We start from the raw sequence: 23,799 nt of genomic DNA on the forward strand, positions 1-23,799 counted from the left end.
AAATTATATTAATGATCATTTTAGTTTAACTTCTTCTGTAAAAGTTCTTATTCTTACCTGCATATTATCGTTGGCGCTCGAGTGGCTGCTCCGATTGGAAGCGAGATTGGACTTTGATAGCGCTTTGGATCCTAACCTTCGCCGGCGGACAGGAGTAGCCTTGTCCTTAGCCGGCTCACATAGGTTAATTAGTGAGGTTGTCGACGAGTTACGTTTCGCACTTACTCCAGTTCCATCACCGCTTACCTCCGAGTCTGATCCGGATGAGGCATTCGAGCCTGTCTTCGTCTTTGAGGCGCGGCTGTGCCTTCGACGTTCGGTTGCTGCTTCGATAAGACAGCCAGTCGGTGACGTCGACATCAAGGTTGACTGTGTCATGCACGTGCCACTGCTGGTCGCAGCAGTAAACGAGCGCGACATGCTTGTTGGCAGTTGTACAGCTGTAGTGATTGCCGTCTGTGGCATTTCGGTTACACTCCAGGGTCTATCTCTGGAGCGGCGTTTCTTGCCGCTCCGCAGATTGACTACTTTGGACGGTGCTTCCGAATCCGTCGGTGTAGTTGCTGCTGCTACAGTGGCTAGTGTCTCCACTGAGCCAGCATTTAGGGTCGTCGTAGATTTCAGCCGTTCGTCAGCATCTCCACCCGTTTCGTTCTCGCTATCAGAAGATGATGATGATGATGATGATGAGCTGCTTTCGTTTGTGAGTTCTCCGCTTGCATCGCATGAATCCTGCTCCGTCCTATCAAGGCTGTTGTCCGGCTGGTCCTGGTCTTCTGCGGCTAGCTCTTCAGTGATCTTCTGTTCGGCCGCGCGTACCTCACAGCTTTGCAACCACTCCTGAACTCGGTTGACTTTGCCGCTACCGTTATCAATAGAAGTCGTCGAGTTACCGAAATCAAGAGGGGCAAAATGGCGTGAAGCCGATGGTTTTCGACGCAACTGCACTACCTGGTCGTCGATGGTGACTGAATGACCCAGCTGATTCTCACTGGGTCGATCGACCTCTGACGACGGATCTTAAAAATTTAATGAACAGGAGCAAAAGCATTACACACAATGCAATCGTGATATCAACAGGTAACCTCTTAATATTATGGCTTTAAAAAAACAAAAATATGTATTAACTTTCTCATTCTTATATATCCAACTGTGCATCCTAGTTTCGCATATATTTAAAATGATCGTCATTGTCCAAATTGTAAACTAATTGTCTAGTTTATATTTTTTTAGGAAAAAAAAATGAAGCTAAAAGCAGAGACCTCCAGAATCCGCGTATACCATGGAATTATTGATATTACAATTAATAGCAGTGTTCTACAGACACAAGACTGCATCGATTTGTATGCACTTGCGAGATTAGAACCGGGAGTCCCGTGGTTTTCTAGCATTGAGCTAATGTTTAAACTACACGTGATTCACTTAAATTAAATTACCTTTTTCTGGTGTGAGCGTTTCCTCTAAAAGCTGTTCCTGCAGCTGCTTCTGGGAATCATCGTGGCGAGCAACATTTTCAGCGTCGCTGTCCAGCGCCGTCGAAGTCAATGTGTAGAACTCCTGAGCGGACCCAGAAAGACGCATAGTTGAACTAGCAACGTAATCCTCATCTAGAACGTCCTTCAGTACCTGCAAGACAAATCCAAATGCATGCAAATTCTAATTGATCTGAGGGACACATCAGAACTTGTATACTGAGCACACGTACAGCATATTCGAATAAAAGGCATGGTACGAATAATATTTTTCATAAGGGCTAGAAGCCCCCAAGTAATAATAAGTTAAACGGAAAACGGCAAGTAACAACTTTTTTTTGTATGTACGGTATTTTTCATTTCTCACGATGAACATCCTGTGAAACAAATCACTACTGTTTATGTTAACTAAGCTGTTACAGCGAAAGTACTACTATCAATATAGCAAACATTTCAGTTTATGGGACAACTTTTACCTGATCGTCATCGGGATCAATGTCATCAATGGGCGAGCATTTTGCGGACAGAGGAAAATATTTGCGAGGTGATCCGCCTCCGGAAAGTCCCGAATCTCTTGAAGGCATTTCTGGACTCTCGGGTGTTGTATCAGCAGACCCATTGACAGTCCCAAATGGATAGAAACGCATCAGCTCATCCGGACCGGCTTTGTCTTCGGCTGAAAGTTGTGTTGAGCTTTCGGAGCTGTATCCCACATCTTGCCCCTGTGGATAGTAAGATGGGGTACACCACTCAACTACAGACTGATAAATCTACCGACATATGCTGTATAGTAGATCAAAGCTAACAGGAAACAGTTTGCAGAGCAAAAAATTATTTTTTACTTTTATTTTTGAAAAATTATTTTTTACGTCTCTAAAATGTATGTAGTGACAAAAAAGATTTACTAACTCAATATGGGTAGCGATTGCAAATGCAAAACATAATCCAAATATTTGGAAATATTTAATCATGAGGCAGATCACTTTAAATTAAGAGAAAATATCTAATCTATGATTCATGTACTGCTAAACAACTCACTGCAAATCCATGCAGCGACAGGTTTGCTTGAAGTCTCGGGCGTATACCAAAATTATAGCAAACAATGAGTCTTGGAGCGTTACTTTAAACCTGAATCACACTGCTAAACTCTAGTAATTGTTGCTAGGGCACGAAGGTTACACAATTTATGGCTGAAGTGAGAACGGTGAAGATCTGGGTACCGTTTCTATTGATCATACGATATATGCTACCGGGGTTGGACACAGCTCAGACGGCTACGTAATGGCAACATAATACACAACCCATATACCGCATCCCTAAGCTGGTCTTTGCTGACCTTTGACTTACCAAATGCAAGTACAACCGCTAGTTAAGCCACCAGTTTTCCAACAACCGTTGTGAAAGGCGGACTTGTACGAGATCACTGCCAAGAATGATTACCGCAAAGTCCACTGGCGGGAGTCGCCCTAAAGGGATTGCGTTGTCAATGTCTTTACTGTTATGCACAATCGAACCGCTATAATCACTAAATATAGCTAACCGAAATTCGAAAAGGGGCAAAACGCCTCAGGGCCACTTATTCGTCATTTAGTTCCAGGGAGGATTTGCAAATAGCGATGATTTATGGGGTCAAGTACATTTTAGTGGGTTCTTCTAGGCCAACAAATCAAGGGCACTCTAGTAAAGGTATTATGGGTACCAGATAGACCATAAGGTGTCGATAAGTGTCTATATGAATGTGTTTCCTTTCTATAGGAATTCAAGTTCCAGTTAGAGTTACATGAGATGAAAATATTGAAATTCTGTAGGCTGGTATAAGGATGAGGGTTTTTTTTTTTTATAAATAAGTTGAACAACGTATTGAAGGCCAATGCGACTGCATTTAGCTTCGGCTAATATGAAGACGTGATCTGAAGGCGAATCTGCAACAGACACTACGTGAGATCACTGCTAAGATGGCCATAAATTTACACACGATACGTGCATTATACTTTTGTTTTTACGATCGCTGACAAGTGATCTATTTAGATCCCGTCGTTTGAAAGCCGGTGCCGTAAGCGCCCAGCATGCGGTTGAAAAGTGTAAGCAATAGGATTTGTCGGAATTTCGAGACCGCTAATCTACTAGGACCTAACTCGCGATATGCTATATATTGTCTTGCATATTGTTAGTATAATGTCTAGATTTAGCTTGACATGCATTGTACTTCTTTCAAGCAGCCGAAAAGTTATACGTTCGAATTGTTGCAAGTAACAAACGTTAACGAGAACTTTAGATATCGAAGATGTGGACAATGCTAAGAAAAATCGTAGCGCAGCTGACGGTTTCGGCAACGCCACCGGAACACACAGAGTTGTGCCTCTCGTAAAAGCAGCTCATGCTAGTCGGATAAAGGTCTTAATGGTCAATGATAGCATTCAGTGGCGCCATCGTTCGGAGCTTGAACGAAGTAATGTTTGAATTGTTTCTGTTTCGGCCAGATGCGGCTCGACACGACACGACACGAGAGTAATAAACATATTAAAATTCAGCGACAGCGTCCTTCTTTGAAACCCAGAGACGAAACGTTCAATTGGCCCACAAGCGACAACAGACGACACAGCGGTGTGGACACATTAACTGAATTACGCTGATTACGGACCGCCATGCACCTTTCAAGACTCGCTTCGTGTTCAACTTAATGACTGCAGTTTACTCTCAATGTTTACCCTTAATATACACGACAGACAAGAAGTGACTTCATCCTATAAGACGTCCTAAAAAAAGACGATTGATTATTAATTAAAGTAAGTAATTAAAGTTCTTCTATATTTTCGATTTCAGACAAAAACCTCTCTATTACCGTGGGAGTTCGTAATGAATTACGCTTAATACGAACCCCTTCGTAGTTGCCGGATGGTGGCCTCTTGTTGAGTTTTGTCTGTGGACTGTGGCTTCCTGCTTCCGGATGACTAACCGCACCTACAGCCAATGCCATTGCCTGCACAAGATACATAGTGGAATCATAATCGACTCCAATTGTGACTATTTTACACGCTCATTTGTATGACATTCAGGCTTAATTCAAGCGGGTTTAATCTCTGATCATTGATCAGCCTGCACAAATCAATTTACCAAGTGAAAAAAACGCACGTGTCTACATGAACGAGGCAGGTAGGAATAAGTATATAGAATATATCTGTAAACTTATCGACTCTTCGTAAATAGCATATTAGAACTTACCACTTGCTGAGGATGAGATTGTTTGTGTTTTTTAGAATGCTGCATTTGCTTGTTTTGTGCCACACTAATGTTGTCCATTTTAGGAGCGCTGACTGACATGTTGATCTGGTTAGCCCCAAGGTTCTCAATGGTCGATAGTTTCGTTGATCTATACTCCCTTTGATGGCTTTCAATGATATGATGTTCGATATCGGGAGGCAAAATCAGAGTGAGATCCAAACGGGGCTGTTTGCTCTTTGGCTCATCCCAGGTCTCATTTGAAGACACCGAAGGGCTCTCTGCGTCCTAGAAATATTATGATGAAAAGTCGAATCAAAACACTTACCTCATATAGTAAATCTATTCTAGCTAAGCCTGTGACACGTTTGCCGCATGCAGAAACAACGAAACAGATAACATGCAAAATATGGCACATCACGCAATGAGAAAATACCATGAGCAGAGCCGAAATCGATCAGGCATCGTCTTCTTGTGCGCTTCTTCAAGATGACTGTAAGCGAATTCATATATATATATATATATATATATATATATATATATATATATGTTTTGTTAGCGAAGTTACTATGCTATTTCCAATACTATAGTGCCTTTCTTTTCGACATTAAACGTTTTTCTTGTGCTCTATGAAAAAAATAATACCTTTCCAGCGTCGAAATTATCCCAGAACGATACTATTATTGTTACAGCCATAATAGGCGTGAATGAAAAACACATCTGATACGTGTTCACGCCTTTCCCACGTGTTAGGTACCTTCGGCGACCTTAGAATTTTTTCTACGTCTATCAACTAGCTGCGTATTGCTTTCGACTTTTGGTTGTAAATTTCACCGAATACAAACAATCCAAGTAGTACTTGATGGGCATAAGGCGTGATTCTGACGTGTCAACGTATGTCCTTTACTGTTTCTTTATTTAATAACGGTTGCCCATTATGCTGTTGTACTACTGGGACTCTATTTCTAATTCTATCTATGTTTATGCAGAACAGAACAAAAAAGAGTTAGATATCTATCTGCACATTCACTATTCAGTGATATCGTCTGTAAAAGAAATGCCAGCGAAGATATTGTAGAAGTCTAGCTCCCACTGATGCGAAATGTTCACAACTGAAATTGTACAAATCATGTTTTCTCTTATACAGGCATTAGTTTAATGGAAAAATTATACCTTATCGAAACCGAAGCCAACTGGCATGCCAGCGCTGTCGACAAGTCAGGTAAATGTCCATATTTCCCGGAACTAGACCCGACTAGGTCGGATGTCAAAGATCAAGACTGCATTATTATTAGTATGATTTAAAATATACTGCCACATCTTTAAGAGTAGTCATTTGATGAAAACGCGATAATACTATGCGACGCGATAGATTTTACGGAGACTTTAATCCTGGACGTCCAGAGCTGGTCACATAGAAACAGATTTTTTCACAGACAAGCCGGCATCAAACAAAAGGTGTATCGTGCTAGTCATTTCTTATATAAATATATATATATATATATATTAGTTAACAAACATTTCTTTAAAAACGCTTATGATACCATAATAAAAGACATTACTTCGGAAGCGATACGAATGCCATAAAGCAAACATAATACTCTATTATATTACAGTCCATAAGACGAGATTACGCTGAAATAGCTTCTCCATTTAATCAGGCGCCTCATAGACGCTGGGCCACCGTTTGCAAACCGTCCGTGGTTAAATATCATCTAATCTATTTCTCTGAATTTAGATAATGCTTTATCTGAGACGTTTGTAAACTATGAGACAAGTAAATTTCAACCTACTTGGTCACGTTTCAAAAGCGTATAATACAACGCCACAAATTTACCATTGGGAACAAGGTCAGTATATCGGCCTTGACCGATGTATCAACTTTATGCCGGGATCAGGAGGATAGGTTGGTCAAGAAGAATTGTTCGGCCAATGTCAAATAAATCAAAAGCGCGAATCGCGGACCTGCTGGATAGACAGACGGACGTTACTAGCCATCTAACTTACGTTTGTACTCGCTAACCAGCTGACAACTAGGTAAGCGACAAACCGAAATAAATGGTCAAGTTTCAAAACGGATATGTCTTTAGTTATCGGTTTTCTATCTTTTTTTTTTTTTTTTTATACTGACTCAAAAATATTGGTAAAATTATTTGATATCCTATGAAGTTTTTTTCATTCTATTTTCGCATCTGTTCTCTCTTTGGCTTTTGCTTGTTTATTGCTGACAAATAGTGTTCGAGGCTACTGACGCTGTGTATAGACATTTCTGTCTGGTGTACTAGCTGCGACGCGGACGGCATATTTCCTGTTTTTGGCCGTTTGTTGTGAAAATGGACGATCCAACGGCCTGGTATAGATGCTTATCGGAATAACCGTTGAAAAGAGATGTTCGATATCAGTGAAACTCGACGTAACAGTCCACGTAACAATTTTCTGTACTGGATCAGTCTTAACGTTATTCGTGAGGTGATCAGATTATGTACAATTGCTGCCATTTTTTTTTTAATTTCAACAACAAAGATCTGCGTTATTTCTGCGGACGCAAATCGGTATAAACTACACTTCCGCTGTAGCTCATAGAAGATGACGCGTTTAAAAAAAACGTTATTTTTTGAGCTTGATACTATTAGTCGACCGATTTTAAATTGACCGTACGTCAGACGATGCGCCATACCTAACGTACAGTAAAATTGTTTTAACAAACGAGGCTGTTTTCATATTTTTTATTCTTGGGTAGAATCCGAAGGGCTTCATAGCGATTAACTAACACAGGTTGATTTTGCGTGTGCAAGAACTATTGTGTTTAGCCTATGTATTAGAAGTACATCAAGGGCAGCTCAAAAGTATGGTTTATTTGACCGTACCAGATTGTTGTCCTACGTATGTACAGTCTTTGATTGTCATTGGAAATTATGAATCTCCATCATCAATCACGATTAAGATGAGGCCTTATCGAAACTTCGATGGATGAGGTCTGCTCAGAGGAACATATATGTTTACATACTATACCTCCGAGGCAGTAGTCTCACTAACTAGTTTATCGATGCTTAAAAGCCTGCCGTTATTATGATTTAATTTCCTTGGCCGCTGCGGACAAACATCAGTTATTACATCAGTAACGGAAGAATAATAATAGATTGTGGCTTACCACCAAGGCTGTCGGATGAGGATGGACGAGGTAGTAGTACCTTCTGACTACAAAAATCTTGATTTTGGCTAAACTATCTAAAAGGCGCACATATAGCCCTAATCTATATGTTACTGCAAACTAAGATTGATTTACATGTCAACAAAGGCAAAGGAATGATCTCGTTCGATATTTGCGCATTTTCTAGCTCGCCTAGTCGTTTCATTCACACAACATACATGTTAATTAAGATGAACTATATACATCACAAGGCTTTACGGAAGACCCGGGCCAAACCCAAACTATCGTGTCCGTCCTTAGAGGTCCAATTTTGCAGGTATTAGAATAACGCCGCCAAGCACACACGGAATGATTAAAAATAAGTCGTTTGTTAGAAATCGCTCCGATCATAACCTAACCTTCATATGTGGCGATCAACGTCTACGTTTAAGAGGCGATAACAACAAATGGAAACCAACAATCAATGGGGGCTATTCGCTTCAGCCCGGCCGCCTAGAAATATTTAGATATTTATTTTGTCTCATTTGCTTCGTATACAAAAATCGAATTATTGTTAAGACAGCGTTTATAGCTTTGGGAAATGTTACTTCCCTTTTTCCATCGCATAGCCATTACGCAGATCCAGCTGCCATTCAATATTTTTTTCCAATCATTTGAAGAGAAACACGGAACAAATAAACGAGCTAATTATTGCGGCTGTAATCATGGTAATTATTGCGTAAGCCATCTTTGCCACAGCCGGATTCATCTCGAGACGACGGGGCGTTTTATTGAACGCACCCATTAAGAGGAGGGGCCAAGAAATAGAGAATCACTGTGGCCGCTGTACCGGTTACACCGGCCAACCGTGCCTCGAAAATGGAAGATCCTTTCTTAAACAAGAGGACCGAAGAAAAACAAAATACACATCAGTACGTCTAATGTATCTCTGCTGACATGAAACTTGACCGTTCGTCAGTCCGTTCGACCGCCGGTGGATAAAGCAGGAGAAGAGACGAGAGCATAGGAATGAAGCAGACTGTCCGTGTAAATTATAGAAGGAAAAGGGATCAGCACATTTAGACAACTTCCGAAACGGTCCTCGCCTTTGTCAGCGCTAGCTCGGTTTTTGTATTTGTTTGCCCGTTTTTTTTATTGGTGAGCGTTAGTTTAGGTGCTTCTGTATCACACAGTATCATTGACTCTATCATCAGATCGAAACCGTTAACGAGTTCTGCCGGTGATAGGCCTATAGCGGATGTACCGAATATCATTCCTGCTGCGATTGAGTATAGTGTGGTTGACAATTCTATACGTTTGTCTAAATCAATGCAGACGATTGAACCTTATCCATCGTACATGTGCGTATTTTTACATAGATATATTAATACGTTCAGACATAATGTGATTCATTTCCTAACTAATCAATTACTTTACAAGTTGACAATGCGCACGTACATCGGTTTTTTCTTTTTTTAGTGACCTTATTAGCAGTACCGGTTTAGACTTTCGGCTACTTAAGCTCTCCTGAACAGTGGTAAAGAGAGCTTAGTTTGAACTTAGACCTTCGCTCTCTATTCGGAATATATTCTAAGCTACTATCCCCATAGTCATACTCTTTGCCCAGCTACACAGGGCCTTTAGACATTTACGCATTTAGTTAATATAACTATGAAGGTTTGGCTTGTTAAGTCAACATTTCTTAACCCTAGATCATTTCAGCATACAGCGTTGGCCAGATGTTATTTTCCACGATTGTTACATACCTTGTCCTGGTGTTGACCGCTTTCTTGTCGTTCTTGCGTTCCGACCAGTTGCTCGAAAAAGCACTGCCATTCGAGACTGCGTATCCACAAGCTGTGCCAGCGACGTTCGAGGTTCGCTGCTATTCGGGCCACTCGATTGACGTCAAATCCTACCTGAGCGTTCGCAGGACGTGGCTGATTAAGGACACTGGTTAGTTGCTGTTGCTGAAGGGAGGTGGTACGGCAGCTTGTTGCGGTGCAAGTGGCAAGCGACTTTTTCTCAACGAGATGCTGCGGACTTTCGGGTGAACCTGTTTTGGCTACGGCGAACTGCTCCCGTTCGAGTAGAAGAAGTTGATCGGAACGCTTCAATAGACTTTTAACTAGGATCCCCTTCGACTCGATTTCGTGTTGGATTATCTGCAATAAGAAAATGCACCGGAACGATTCGTCAAATACACGCGTTATGATCCGTACTGGCCTCAGCTATAAATTATCTGTTAATATTAAACGACCAACAATTGATACCCACTCCAAACGTCACCAGACTTTACTGCTTTGTCGTCCGGATAGTATGGGTAAACTGTATTTGAGTGGCCCTGTTCGCTACAAGTGTGACGTACTGATCACAAACGATACTACTCTACCAAACTGTATGTGAGCTTCCTCATTTTTGTCGTCCTGGCTGGCTGGCTGGCTGCCTGGCTGGCTGAAAAAAAGATTACGGCCTATGGAAAAGTCTTCACATTCGTCAGAGCCTAAAATTTAAATCGTGCAAATGTACTTGCACGGACGAAGCAATACGACTCGTGCTGTTGGATTGATGTATATCGGCGCATACAGATTTCGTTTCGGATTCGAGGCTTCGGTCGCACGTCGGCTAAAAGCGTCAGCTGTGCTATATTGAACTGTAATACTGAGCTTTTACGTGTTTCCACCACCATTTTTGGGCCTGTCTATTTCCGGACAGCGGTTTACCAACGGGCTGCACACTTAACTACCTTCTGTCGTCCTCGCGTACATCTGCTTCCGGTTCTAACGGTGTCTTAGAAACAAAACTGAGTCGTTGTCTCATTGTGGGATTTAGTGACGGTCAACAATTCTCAATGACAGGCACAGCAGTGCACATTTACCAAAGTGGCAGCATTCCCCACAGTGGTCAATCGTAGTGGCTAGCTATACTGATTTGCCTCTTTCGGTGCATTTTGTTTCCTCTATTGTCCGCCCGTTGAAACTAGTGTTTCAATTATCACAGGACTGCCTTATCAATCATCGTTCAGCGATTCAATTACTCTAACGGCGGCGGCAGCGGTTATCTCAGTTAATCCTAGCTTCGTGCCGACAACGACCGAACGTTACTTTGATACGTTTTTTGATCTACTGAAAACAGTATGATAAAGGCAAGCAACGGATCAATTATAGCCCTATGTTCTAGCTCTTTTTGTTGACGTCTGAAATGTTTGTACGTGTGAGATCCGTTCAAGAAAATACATTGAATCTCGTCGGTGTGAGACCATCAGCTAACAAAAACGAGACGACAATCAGACACGCTGGATAAATGGTTTACTAGAAATCAGTCAGACACGTTGAGCCAACTATGCTTGATTAGAAAGGACTCGCTTGTCGACTGTGGGAGAGTTTGTCCTATTTGACGATCGATACAAAATCTATGCAAAAGTAAAGGACGCTCGTTCGATTCTCTGTGTGCATAATTGTCCATTCACATATTTACGTTTGATATAATGTTCCTATATAGCATAACTTAACTTGTGATAACTTCTCAGCTTTAACTCGTCGATCGAGTTATTCTGTCTCAAAGCTGAAATTTGAAATGGCGCTTTCCATGACTAGAACCCTACATATGATGATAAGTTTGTATCTGCCGCCGCCGCCGCCGCCGCTACCAACATTATATATGTCGACTAAATTCGCTCAATAGCCTGATGCAAAAAAGACAAGGAGAGTGTTTGCACTCGATCGAGGTACCAGTAATGCCTGACAGCATTTCACTTATAGGCCTCAGAATCTTCGCTTTCAACGTTCTCGTAACTTTTTTCTTCTTCGCTTCGCCAACAGAGAGGTTCGTAGGAAGTACCCGACAAGAGCCACATGCGAGTTGCCCCGCATTCTTAAGTAATAAGAAGGCCTGTCTATAGCAGGCTTAGCTAGACACTAGAGCACTTCGAACTAAGCTCTACAAGTAAAACTATTCAACAATATAAAGGAAATCCTGTACTGGAACAGAGCTTTTTAGGCATTTTCTGCACACAGACGCACCAGGTAGATCTAGCGAACTATATCGATATTCTTGGAGGGAGTCGTAAAACAGTAATGGCAAATATTGTTGCGACACTCGAGTCTCCCACTTACACATGTGTATAGTGCTTATAGCCAGAGGCCATCGCACGCCAACATCCCTTTCTGAACTGGACTTTGGAACCCGGTAAAATTGTCGAGGCACGCTCACTTGAACAGGCATCGACGTCAGCTAGAGAAAAGGAAACTCGAGAAGTATGAGCCATCCACTACCTAGTGCCTTCATCCCAGTGCTAATCAGCTCATAGCCCTTGCTTGAAAAGATCCTTTTTTCGTCTCTCTTCCTTTTCATTGAATGTATGACTAACCATGGCTATATAGCCGTCAATACAGCTATTGGCCGAGGGATGAAGAGATACCAGGACAAAATAGACAACAGGCCAAGCAAGTTGTTTAATTCTTGTCTTGTGAACCATCCACCTATAGCCGTCTGCGAGATTTATACGATCGACAAAGATGAAAGAGAGCTAGAAGAAACAGTTTGACATAGACCCAATAGATACGATATAGATGATTTGTAGATATTTCTCAGCTCTCGGACCCTTCCGGGATCAAAAATTCGTTCAACACGAACTACATATCTTCGACGATTAACTTACCTATGAAAGTCTGTAGGAAAAACTTAGTAGATCATATTGTCGGGACCTGAGACATTGTGTTGTGTGTGTACTGTATTAAATAGTAGACAGTTAAACAACACGCAACTGAGAAAATGACAAAAATCTCTAAAAAAAAATAAACGGATTACATTTGCGTCCATTATACAGCTGTCCCAGGGCTTTTCTAGAACGCACGAGAAGGTGGTGTTAGCTTCTACTACCCTATGACGATACCTAGGTAGCAACGGTAAACGCGACTTGTAGCAACTAAAGTATATCTCAGTATATTGAAATTCTCCAGATACGTGCCTGGTGCACACTATGGGCAGGAATCGCATACAAAATAAACCAGTCAATTCATGTTGATGGGTTCACAGACTCATAGGGAGAGAAGTATTCTATCGAATATTTAATCCACTTTAAAAGACTTATTAAATAATATGTATCTTGGACACATTAGTTTTTTTGTATTTTATTTCAACGCTAAGTACTAGGTTTCGGTAAAGGTAGATTAGATAAACAAATCTACCTAAAGCGAAAGTGAGTTTAGCTGGGTTTGGTACCGCTACTCCGAACTACTCGCACTGTTCACTCCTGTAAAAATCCTGCACCATACAAACAATGAGCAACATTCCGAAAACATACAGGAAAGATGGCAAACCAGGATCGCGGCATGTGGACCCTTTTTTGTGATCAAGGGCAGCCTTAATTTGTCTACTTGATATTTAGAAACTCCCCGCCAGAAGCTAGCGTTATCAGGTGGGATTCAGTCGTACCGCAATAGGACGGCTCTCTTTCCACTTTCAGGGACACATCTGCCCTTGTGTACATAGGAAAATAGGACAACGTACAGGCCTGCAGCGCTTCGGCGAATGAGAATTGATACAGTGTTGATGTAAACGTGCTCGTCTCAAGCCATTAGTCAGCAGGGAATGCTCACTTTTATACCAGGCAATGTAGAATAGGTCAGAAAGCGGACAGAATTGTTGCAACAAAGTGTTATTCCGACGACAATAACAGGGAGATTATAACCTTTATACACAAGCAAATTGAAGCAGTATTCCATCAACAACAGCACTAACAACAATAAGTTGGCCAAACTTACTAAAAAACTTTTTCGTGTACGCCGACCAACAATATTAAACAAGTTTGGAGATGTTACGAACAGCTTGTTTGGCGTCCTTGGCATTTCCTCTGATCTATTTCATTTGTCGAGGAGTATTTAGGTCAGGACCTTATTTGTGCCGTTTAGAATCCTCTAAACCCATCTTCTCATACCCCATCGTTTCAGTTACGCGTAAACCACGTGTACAAATCGTCGGGATTGCATTTGTTCGTTGATGCATTTGAGTGAGAATCGCAGAGATCTCTGGTAGGTAGCGCTCGAATAGTCATTAGGAAGGATACAGAGATACAGACTGAAGCGGTTGCAGAACACGAGGAAACTCTGCGAAGAGCAGTATACTGAGTTACGGTTCTGCCAAATGGTGAACCACAGTTCACGAAACAGAAATGTTATATTTATGCGAATTCAAGGTATTCCTAATATACGTTTAGAGCTCCTTATCGCCGATAGGGTTTTAACAAATTTTTTATTAATAGAAACCATTGTAAAAGATAAGCATAGGTAACCGCCATCGGTGTGATTCTTCATCTGTTACACCAAGAAAAAAATCGTATGCTTTTGTCGTGGTACGGCACAAGGTCTGTAATTTGTACGGATTCGGGATCCGTCAGCAAGCCTATGATGCACTGTGACACGCAAGTACCGAACATTTATCAAGTGAACTTCCGCCCACCGGTAACTACCGTAGCAAACTGAATTTATCTGCCGGAAAAATCGCAGATGTAATTTATGTTTAGCATGAAAAATTGCTTTCGGAGCAAGCAACCGAAAAGAAATAAAACTTCACAATGCCAACCGGCCTTTTCATCACACTGTTAATCATAACTCTATCGAGATATTCGTTGTTCGAATCAGCTGTACTTAGGCATATCAGGCTGTCTCGGTCGTAGTTCAGACTGGTAGTGATATTGTTCAATGTTCAGTTAGTCAATTATACTGGCTATATGCAATAATATATACCACAACCTATTTTATCTGCTCCTGCATAATCAACATGTTTTTATATTCTGATAGTACTTTAGAAAATTTCAACTGCAACGGGGCAAAAGCTAAACTTTGTTGCCATTTTATGTACTTCAAGAAGTTCGACTATTTATGACGCCCAGTAACGGTAGGCATGTCCAATCTATCGAAACAACTCACAGCACGATAAACGCACGCAGCTCTGTTTTACAATTGTTAAAACTATACTTGTTTCAACAAACGTCAATTATAGCTGACTGTAGGTATTTTCAGAATACCGCGTGGATGTATAAATATATTATCTACAGATTTACGTGTATATATATATATATACATATAGGTATACATACATCGTACATAACACTTTCTTTTGATGCGGGTACCGTGTTGCATGGTCGGAACTGTAATGCGTTCTCCTTCCTATTGACGTAGTGGTAATGGCAGCAGAACCATTACTACGATCAGTATTTTCAAGTTGTCAGTCGTAAGCGTTCGCTGAACTCAAGCACGCACGGTCGGCTTCAAACTCGTTCATTGCCCCGAACGTCTCGTTGTAGCTAGGAAAGCTGTGCCATCACGTTAAATGTCAGTTCGTCAAACAGAGATTGAGCAACGACGGAGCCTTCGACGCCCAAGGCCATTGAGGCCTCCTACACCACCCCATCGCCCGTGAGCCACCGTAGCCTCTTTCAACTTGACGCCGACAACACGGGCAAAAAAAGGCCCGTTTTTTTCTTTTTGCACCCACGCCTCAACTGGGGTCGAAAACGCCTTCAATGAATGTGATTCGTTCATGTCTGAGCGTTCTACGACATGGCAGATGTAACATTCGAATTGAGCTAGCTGCTTGGGTAGCTGTTACCCAGCCATCTCGTCAGTACAGACAGCGTAACGTTTGCTATTAAAGAAGGCTGCCTTATGCAACTCTACTGGGCTGAAGTAAACACTTGGGACTTCAAGTCAAAAACTCGTCAAATTAACGGTAAAATACCGTTTTAGCATAGAGTCCATGTCTTTAACATCACTTCCAAGGGTTCTAGGTGTTCAACATACTTATGGAGGAATATATTAATTTAATTTACCATGTTTCAGGAAAGTGTAATACCAGAATTTTTTGTACTGCATTTCTGGGAATTCAAATTGGACCTAAAGCCATGCAAGCTGAATTATGCTCGGCTGGATTCGATGGTTTTAACTGATGTCATTCCTTCTATCACCGTTGGTGTTATTGCCTTTCCGTCCAAAATCTAGACTGAAAAAATCCGCATACATTTGCCATTGTACTTGAGTGCTGTTATTTTCATATATTTCTTTACCTTTATTGCCCAGATGGTAATTACTCCTGCAAAACAATTTCTACATAGCAAAGTTAGCTATAAAAAAGACGGTCAGAGAGCCAGAAATGCGCCGGAGCCGTCAGCGAGCGTGTTCACGTCAATTGCGCTATATGGGGGGAGGAAAATGCTATTAAATCAGTCAGATCTATATATATATATATATATATATATATATATGAATTGGTGGTTTTGCCGTTATATGACATCTCGTTTCAGGGAAATTGCATTTATAATAATAGTAATAATAATAACATTTCTCCTAGTGTAAAGGTATCATATAGAAATTACGTGCTGGAGTAAAAATCAGGAAACAACGGTAGATATAAGAAACGTATCGTAAAGGAACAAGCGTATAGAGACCCAGAATAGAACGCACCGCTCACAACAACAACAAGCAAGCTGCTATACAAAACTACTCAAAGCAATATCTGGGCAATAAAAGGCCATCTGTTAACTTGGTACAAATTGTTGGTCTGTCCAGTCCCAACAATTTGTATTCGATGTATTTTAACCTTTTCCTTTACAGAAAAAAAATGATTCCTTCGTTCGACGCTTGTTTGGACAAGGACCAAACTTTCGTTCTATAAATAGATTTATAGAAAAAAAAATGTTGGCAAACGTCCTAATTGTACAACAAGAATAATTAGAAACAAAGGCTAAACGTTATTTCATCGGTCGACTGTCAATGTCTTTTGGCGATTTTATCTCTACTCAATGGGGCAGATTACAAATACCAATAATAATAATAATAATAACTGCATTCATCACGGTGCAAGTACGTGCATCTTGCCGCCTCCGCATAGCACGCCTCAGACGGAAAAGCACAAGATCTATATAAACATTTCAATTCATCAAGAGCAGATATACCGAAGCCACCCCACATTGCAATTGTTAATATGTTGTGTTTTCTACGTGACCTAAGTAAATTCGGTAGCAACATTTTGATCAGGTGATTGCAGAGCACACAGCGATGGAAAAGAAACGAATTCTGGCTCACATAGCTAAATAGTAGGCCTACGAAGAGAGATGTTCGGCCATCTTAGGCAAGGCCAGCTGCATTTGACAAAGTACGGTAACTATTTATTGTATTAAGCACATACAACCAGGCTATAGGAAGATCGCAACAGGTGAGCGAAAGCAGCACCATATCGAATAGGCTTCGGATAACTTCTTGCTATTTACCTTATGATCGGGGCACTATGAGTTCACGATCCGCCTTTATATGGAGTTAATGAGAGTACAGGTTGTCGTTTAAGTTACTGGAAAATGCTTATAGCCTACTAATAGGCTATGGTGGGTACCCATGGGCGCTAGAAGAATCCCAGGCCAGTCGTTCGTGCGATACGAACCGGAATACGCACCACTTGAATTGTTCCAGCTAAAAATGTTTCTGATGAAAATTTCCACGTGGATGGTACAATGGTATGTTGAGTTGCCAATGCCAAAGACGATTGGCTATTATGTATTTATGTAAATGTGCCAGGGTATCTGGTCTAAACTGACGTTTCCCCTCGGCTTTATTCTTTATAAAGGCATATTCATCGAATATATGTACTCCGATAGTGTCGTCAACGTTGATTGAAAGCTAACTAGGTTTTCGACGAAATGCTGTACTTTTTGAAAAAAGAACGATGCATTGGTTGGCTGGAACGTTGCAGGCTGCTGGCGCCTTGTGTTTGATCGTCAAACACAACTATACACGCAGCTCTAATGGCTATTAATCGTCAGAGCCAACTAAGTCTCTGGGGCTAGATCAAGGTGAAAAAAGCCCGTAGTTGACCCACCACTAGACTTACCACGGAAACGAAATCAAAACTAAGAGCTGCGCATGCGCCTATCTGCTGAAGCTCTTCTTCTGGCTAAAAAAAAAAAAGGAAAAAAAAGTCGCCAATGGACTTCAACGACACCAGCGTCTCAGAAGCATACTTTTAGTTTGAAAAACGGCTGGATGGTCACTTTGTTTAGCCTGCAAACGATGAAAAGTCCTCGGAAACGTCATATTTACAAACACACGTAAAGATACAGTAATGAAGCCATACGATCATCATTATCGTGTCACAAATATCGTACTACTATAACTTTTTATTTGAACAGATAATTGTAAAGTTGTGCGTGGTAAATGCTCGTTTAAGAGAAACGTAATCATAAAGAAAAGCGGGGTACGAGCTAAAAATATCGCCAAGGTGATTTGTTAAACGATGTTGTAGCATTCGTAGTGCAGACACCTATACTAATCATCTTATAAGAAGTGATATATTCTTAATATTATTCAATCAGCGGTACTCTTCAAATAATGCCCAGTGAGCGATTTACGTCCGAAGTATGCCTACGCTCATATTTGACTATACTTCAGTGGGAACTTCAGCTATATTTACGATACGCCTATTATTATTCTGCATTGTCTTTTTCTTTTTTTTTTTTCTATTTAGTAATCGAAAATTTTAAACCGATGCTATATCACGAGTTCTGACTGCATTTGTGGCTGTTTGTAGGTCGTTAGGCTTTTCGCGGACCTCCACAACGAGCTAGTAGCTGCAATAGAAAGAAGGCAGAGTTTGCCGAAGAGAACTATGAGTAAATAAGCATTGAAAAAGTTTAGCTTACGTTGCTTTTGAACAACAAATCTGATGTTTTCTACCTTTAAACAATTGGCACTTGCCTCAAGCAAAAAAAAAACTATTACACAAGTGTCTTCGAGAAGGTCCCCCCTCCATTTATAAATATCCGTTACCGTTTAGAAGAAACCGATTGGGTCGTCTACCTTCAGTCGAATCATGCCTTTGTCCACCTGTCTCGAAATAGCTTAAAAAACACATTTGAATTATGACGAGCGAGTTCTACCTTACAATGACCGGTTTCATTATTAATAAACTTTTACTCAAGTTATTCAATTCAGACGAAAACGTCACGTGTTCTATTACCGCTGTCAAATAGGAACAACAGAAATACGTTACTGCTGCTGCTGCCGTAAATCAGCAGTAAAATGCTATCTATATCTTCAGCAAATATCCTCCAGCCTATAGGCATTTGACGGCCCGACAGCTGACATCTATGTAGATCTGTGCGGTGCCTTTGCGTCACCGATAACCGTTCTACAAAGATTATATCCGCTTTACTTACGACTGTTCTTCTATTGTTACCACGTTGCCCGTGTGGCAATTATCTCGCATCGCTTTTTTGTGTGACCACAACCAGATTTAGCGATGCGTAGTGAACATTCGCTTGACACGAACGGGGATGAAGCTTTTCAGCGTTAACGTCTATTCGTATCCGAGAAAAATGGTCAAATTCGGCAACAATGAACGTACTGCCACGACTGCCAGCAATTCTGCTAGCCACCATAAACGACTAATAGCAACAAGGAGAATCACAAGGATACCGAAATAACCAGGATGCATTGTTTTCAGAGTGATATTCAGTACATTTGTTACATATGGCCTTTTTTTTTAGCGGCTTATTAGTCGGACGACGTGAGAGTGGCACAAACAACGGCGTTGAAAGGTTATGGGCGCCGAATTCGTAACCTGTCAATCGAGCGGTACCAATCTAATGAAACCTCTAACGATTGAAACGCGTGAGATACCGATAAGTTAAGCAAAATTACATAACGGCTAGCTAAATGGCTGGAGTTTCATGATTCGGATGAATCGTTTTGCTAGATCTCTATGGCTTATCTATGAGCGGTATTAGCTTGCTTTACTCTTGGTGTCGCGTACTTTGCAGAGCCATCACTGAAACAGTCGTTCATTCACATGAGAACAATTTTGTCGCGATTTTCTGTACTACGATACTTTTTTTTTTTTTATGTTACGCTTATCACAAGGTCATAACCAACAACTCATTAGAATAAGAATAATGGTAAAATGAATCGTTAACTTCCGACTGGAAAAATATCAATGCTTAGTTTGGTATTTTTTGAAAACTTAACTCAATTTTGATTAAAATGATGATATTATGTGTCTGGGCATTCGTTTGGCGACCCTACGTAACGAAATGGGCGCATACTTTCAAAAAAGACACTTCACGATCAGATTCAACATATATGTATGTATGTATGTATGCATGCATACATCGACGATCAGCTATGTTTTCACTCTTGCGCAAATACTACGATTCATATCAGATTCATGGGCCCCTCGTGACCTATCTGTATGAAGCGTTATGTTGGTCACGTTCTTCGCAAATTTTAATAATGAGATTAAGCTATAAATCTAGCCTTCGTCTAAACTAGGATGAACCAGTCAGTCTACGTTTGGACGGCTCCTATTCGAAAATGGTGACGGCTGTGACCATATGGGACATGCCAGAGAAAAGCCGTGTCCTCGTCGCAAGAGCTTACATATGTATATAAATAAAGCATGGGACATGTTATTATACTTCCACTTGGATCTGAGCAGTAAGCACAAGCGCAACTTACCTACTTGCCCTTTCCTCTTTTTTTTTTGGAGTATTTTTTTAATTGTGCCTGAAGCAGATTTATGACGAATGCTCCTCCCAGTCAGCTAACGATGATCGCTTCACTTTCATTCAGTACTACGCAACTTGCTATTGCGATTATATTATTTGTAAGCAAAACGGGTAGACAGCGTCCAATTTGACTGACTTCTACTTCAGTTCGATTTTAGGTTAGCTTGGTCATGATAATTTACTCAAGCAATTACGTCGACCCGTCCTCGTAAGAGCAGAGGAACTAAAAATGACCTAAAGAGCAACCTTAATCGCGTAACGCTTCAGGGGCTTCCATTTCTCCGTGACGTGCAAACGCATCGTCTCGATTACATGCCCTCGATTTTTTATATTCATTTACCGGTACTATCAAATGGGGAAGGAAAGGGATGAGGTTAACAGGGTTTGGGGGTTCTGAAACACCCTCCCTTTTCGGAAAGGGGTCATAAGATTTCGGTTAAATTCAATTATTCATTAAAACGCTTAATGTATCAATGGACAATGAATGACAAAGGGAATACGCACTGGGGTATAGTACATGAAGGAATGATCTGACACGGAGTTCAAGTGATTAACAGCGCAAACATTAATATGTAAACATTAGTCACCTTCCGCACCGCGTTCCAAAAACGATCTACAACAATCCTGTTTCTATCTAGGCAGAGTCTTACATGGCCCAACATGTACCTGCACAGTGCATGCTTCCCTAATAGCCTCACATAAGGCACAGTTCCCATATAAAGTCATCTGCTCCAATCAGCATCATCGCATATCATGTGGTCCCCATAGAAAATGCATTACCGTTTGTTCTGTGTTTGTTGCGGTTGGGGCTGTTGCTAAACGTGCTATCGTCCGCTTGCGAACTGCCACTATCTCCCGTTGCTCGACAACGATGTAAAATTCTTACGACCTAAGTCAGAAAGGAGTTGTTATATTTCGCTAAGTTTTTTAAGCTTCGTTAGTTCGCATAGAGCTCAATTTCGTCCTGGTTTCCTTGCGTCAGGAGAAAGATCGAGCGGGACTCGGTTCATGCCAGACGAACTCCAGACAAGCGCATCCATCAAGTTCCAGAAATAGATTCTTCCATCCAATATCTGACAATCACCGCAAGCGGGAATCGAGTTAAGGCTCGTAAGTTTCATTCCCGCTAAAGGACTGGGAGTTGGCAGGCGACAAGGGCATAGCTGCGGAGTGCGAGCGACTGTGCAGGGTGTGCACGTTTCTATTATTGTCATTGCTAATTGATGCACCCAGCGTTTCAGTGAGTATTGAAACTATTGCATATCTTTTTTAATGCATGAGTTACAGGCAGCCATGTTTATTGTCCATCATTAGGTCGACCAATTGCGCTCTAGTCTAATCAGTGGCTAATGAACGGCTGTTATCCATCAGCGAATTGTACACAGCGCCCCAAATTATTCGTGTGACATGGTTTGTCGCTTCCGTTCTATTACATCGACAACTGGTTCTTTTCGTGTAATTGTGATTTCTGCTTACAGAGAGAACCTGCTCGTTTTAGAAAGTTGTTATTACAGCTATCGGTGATAGCGCTGGTGTTGATGGTCGCCCCGCACTTCGTTTGGGTGCTTCGATCGCTTGCCAACTTCACGTTTCGTGAGGTTAACGAACCTTAGCTACGACACAATTACTGCTGGCGCTGGTGCCAACGTCCTAGTGCTAACAGACAGAGAGTATTGTTGTACTATCTCTTATAGGGTAACCATGACCATTTTCAAGTGCGCGCAAGCGAATATGAAGTAGTACAGACGTCTATTTTTGCTGGGCTTCCAAAAACGCCGATCTGTCAAGCGAATTGTCGAAGTTCGGCTAAAGGAGGGTGGCAAATTTTATCATACATCTCGCATCATTCATCAAGTCCAGAGGCGGGAATGAGGCACGAAGCACAATGTTAACTATCTGAGGTATCCGCCGCAGCCTCGTAGAGACTGGCCGTTTGGAGAAACACTAGTAAGATGGAAACAACCTTCAGTACGGTTCTTGCTGAAGCACTTTACGGATAAGGCCCTTCGATATTTCATCAGTGTCAAAACCGTAATGCTTAAGTTGTACAGCAAGCTAGTTGTGCTATTTTTATGTGCGTGCAGTTAACTTAGTTCATTTTTGTATCTGTTGTTTCGGAATCACGTCTAACATAATTCTATAGAAATTAAGTCTTAAAATAATAATTTCACAACCCTCCCGTAAATTTGACGTAAAATTTCCCATTATGAACGGACCCAACAAACGATTAAGACCCACTCGCTTTATGACAGGGCAGATTTATTCTGTCGCAGCGTTTACCCTATTCAAAGTAAGAGCGCGGAACAACATCAAAGTCATCGTCTCATGGATCCACTAGATCTTGCAGAGTAGACGAGTCTCAACCAGGCTACAATAAATGGTCCAATTCGGTTCAGCTGTTCACCCTTTCACGGCAAAATATACAGTAAGACGTGCAATTCAGGATCTGCCCAGTGCTATAATTCTATGCCCAATTCGTGTTGTAAATTTTAGCGGTCTGCTGTCAAGTTGCAAAGTTCAATTTACGGCTGGTTCCAACCGAAATTTATTTACGCTGTTTTGGCTACCGTTACGTCAACAATCTTCCTCGCTGAAACACGCTTATTGCTGTGCATGTTCCTTCCCGCTTTGTTCTGGCTTACAATGACCGACTTATCCAACTAGGACTGAGGACTAGTGGCGACACCTTAGGGGCGGGTGCCACAACACTTTGAGGTTTCCTCGTGTTCCTAAACAGTCGAAGGGCATGAAAACAACTTAGTTATCATTTTAAGGGGTGCTTCACTATTATATATGGAAGCTCCAGATCTTGCCAGCAGCACTGTATATTTTAGCGGATGATGAATCCTGCAGCAAAGCAAATTGTCCTTTGGCAAACTCTCATTTCAATAGACATCCTCCACATGGGTGACGAAGTATCTTTTTGATTACAGGAATTCTCCTCGCGAAAGGTGGCGCTGTTGTGGACGTAAGTAGGGTTCTAATCCATGCTCAAGCAGCGACACTTAATGATAGGACATATCATTAGACAAATTGTTGTACCCGCTAGAAAAGAACGAACCCGTACAATTATGTAATATATATATATATATATCCACAAAGGAGTTAGATTCACGTGCAATCTTGCATTTCGCTCTATGAAAGTGAAAATACAATTAAGTCTTCTTAAGTGCGAGGAATGGACCGGAACACTAGTAAATAAGGTAGCGTTCAATTCTTAAAATTTAACCTCGGGGTGCTTAATTGGCTGCAGTGTTGTGTCAGCTAAAGCAACTCAGACGCGACTATCCGAATCACGGCTAGAACCTTAAAATACCTTTCCTAGCCTAAGTCTGCTGGTGTGGTCTAAGGCGCCCTTATAACTGCTGTTACTCCGTAAATCAGACATTTCGAATATGGCAACAATCAATCGACACCAATTGCAA

At 41.3% G+C, this 23,799-nt stretch overlaps 1 protein-coding gene across 4 annotated transcripts in view; it reads right to left on the reverse strand.

The window, feature by feature from the left end:
- The window catches only part of LOC111254252 (uncharacterized), a 169,279-nt gene continuing 145,480 nt past the window's right edge, over window positions 1-23,799 (reverse strand). For all 4 annotated transcript variants that reach the window (XM_022814895.2, XM_086974373.1, XM_086974375.1 and 1 more), the window contains 6 exons: window positions 9,588-9,986; window positions 4,695-4,979; window positions 4,351-4,452; window positions 1,949-2,194; window positions 1,437-1,626; window positions 1-1,019 (listed from right to left, as the gene is read on the reverse strand). In XM_022814895.2, coding sequence (XP_022670630.2) covers window positions 16-1,019; window positions 1,437-1,626; window positions 1,949-2,194; window positions 4,351-4,452; window positions 4,695-4,979; window positions 9,588-9,986 — 2,226 coding nt within the window. In that variant the 3' untranslated portion in view covers window positions 1-15. The remainder of the gene's footprint in view (window positions 1,020-1,436; window positions 1,627-1,948; window positions 2,195-4,350; window positions 4,453-4,694; window positions 4,980-9,587; window positions 9,987-23,799) is intronic.

This window comes from Varroa destructor, unplaced genomic scaffold (assembly GCF_002443255.2).
Source record: "Varroa destructor unplaced genomic scaffold, Vdes_3.0 BEIS01000007.1, whole genome shotgun sequence".
Lineage (NCBI taxonomy): Eukaryota > Metazoa > Arthropoda > Arachnida > Mesostigmata > Varroidae > Varroa > Varroa destructor.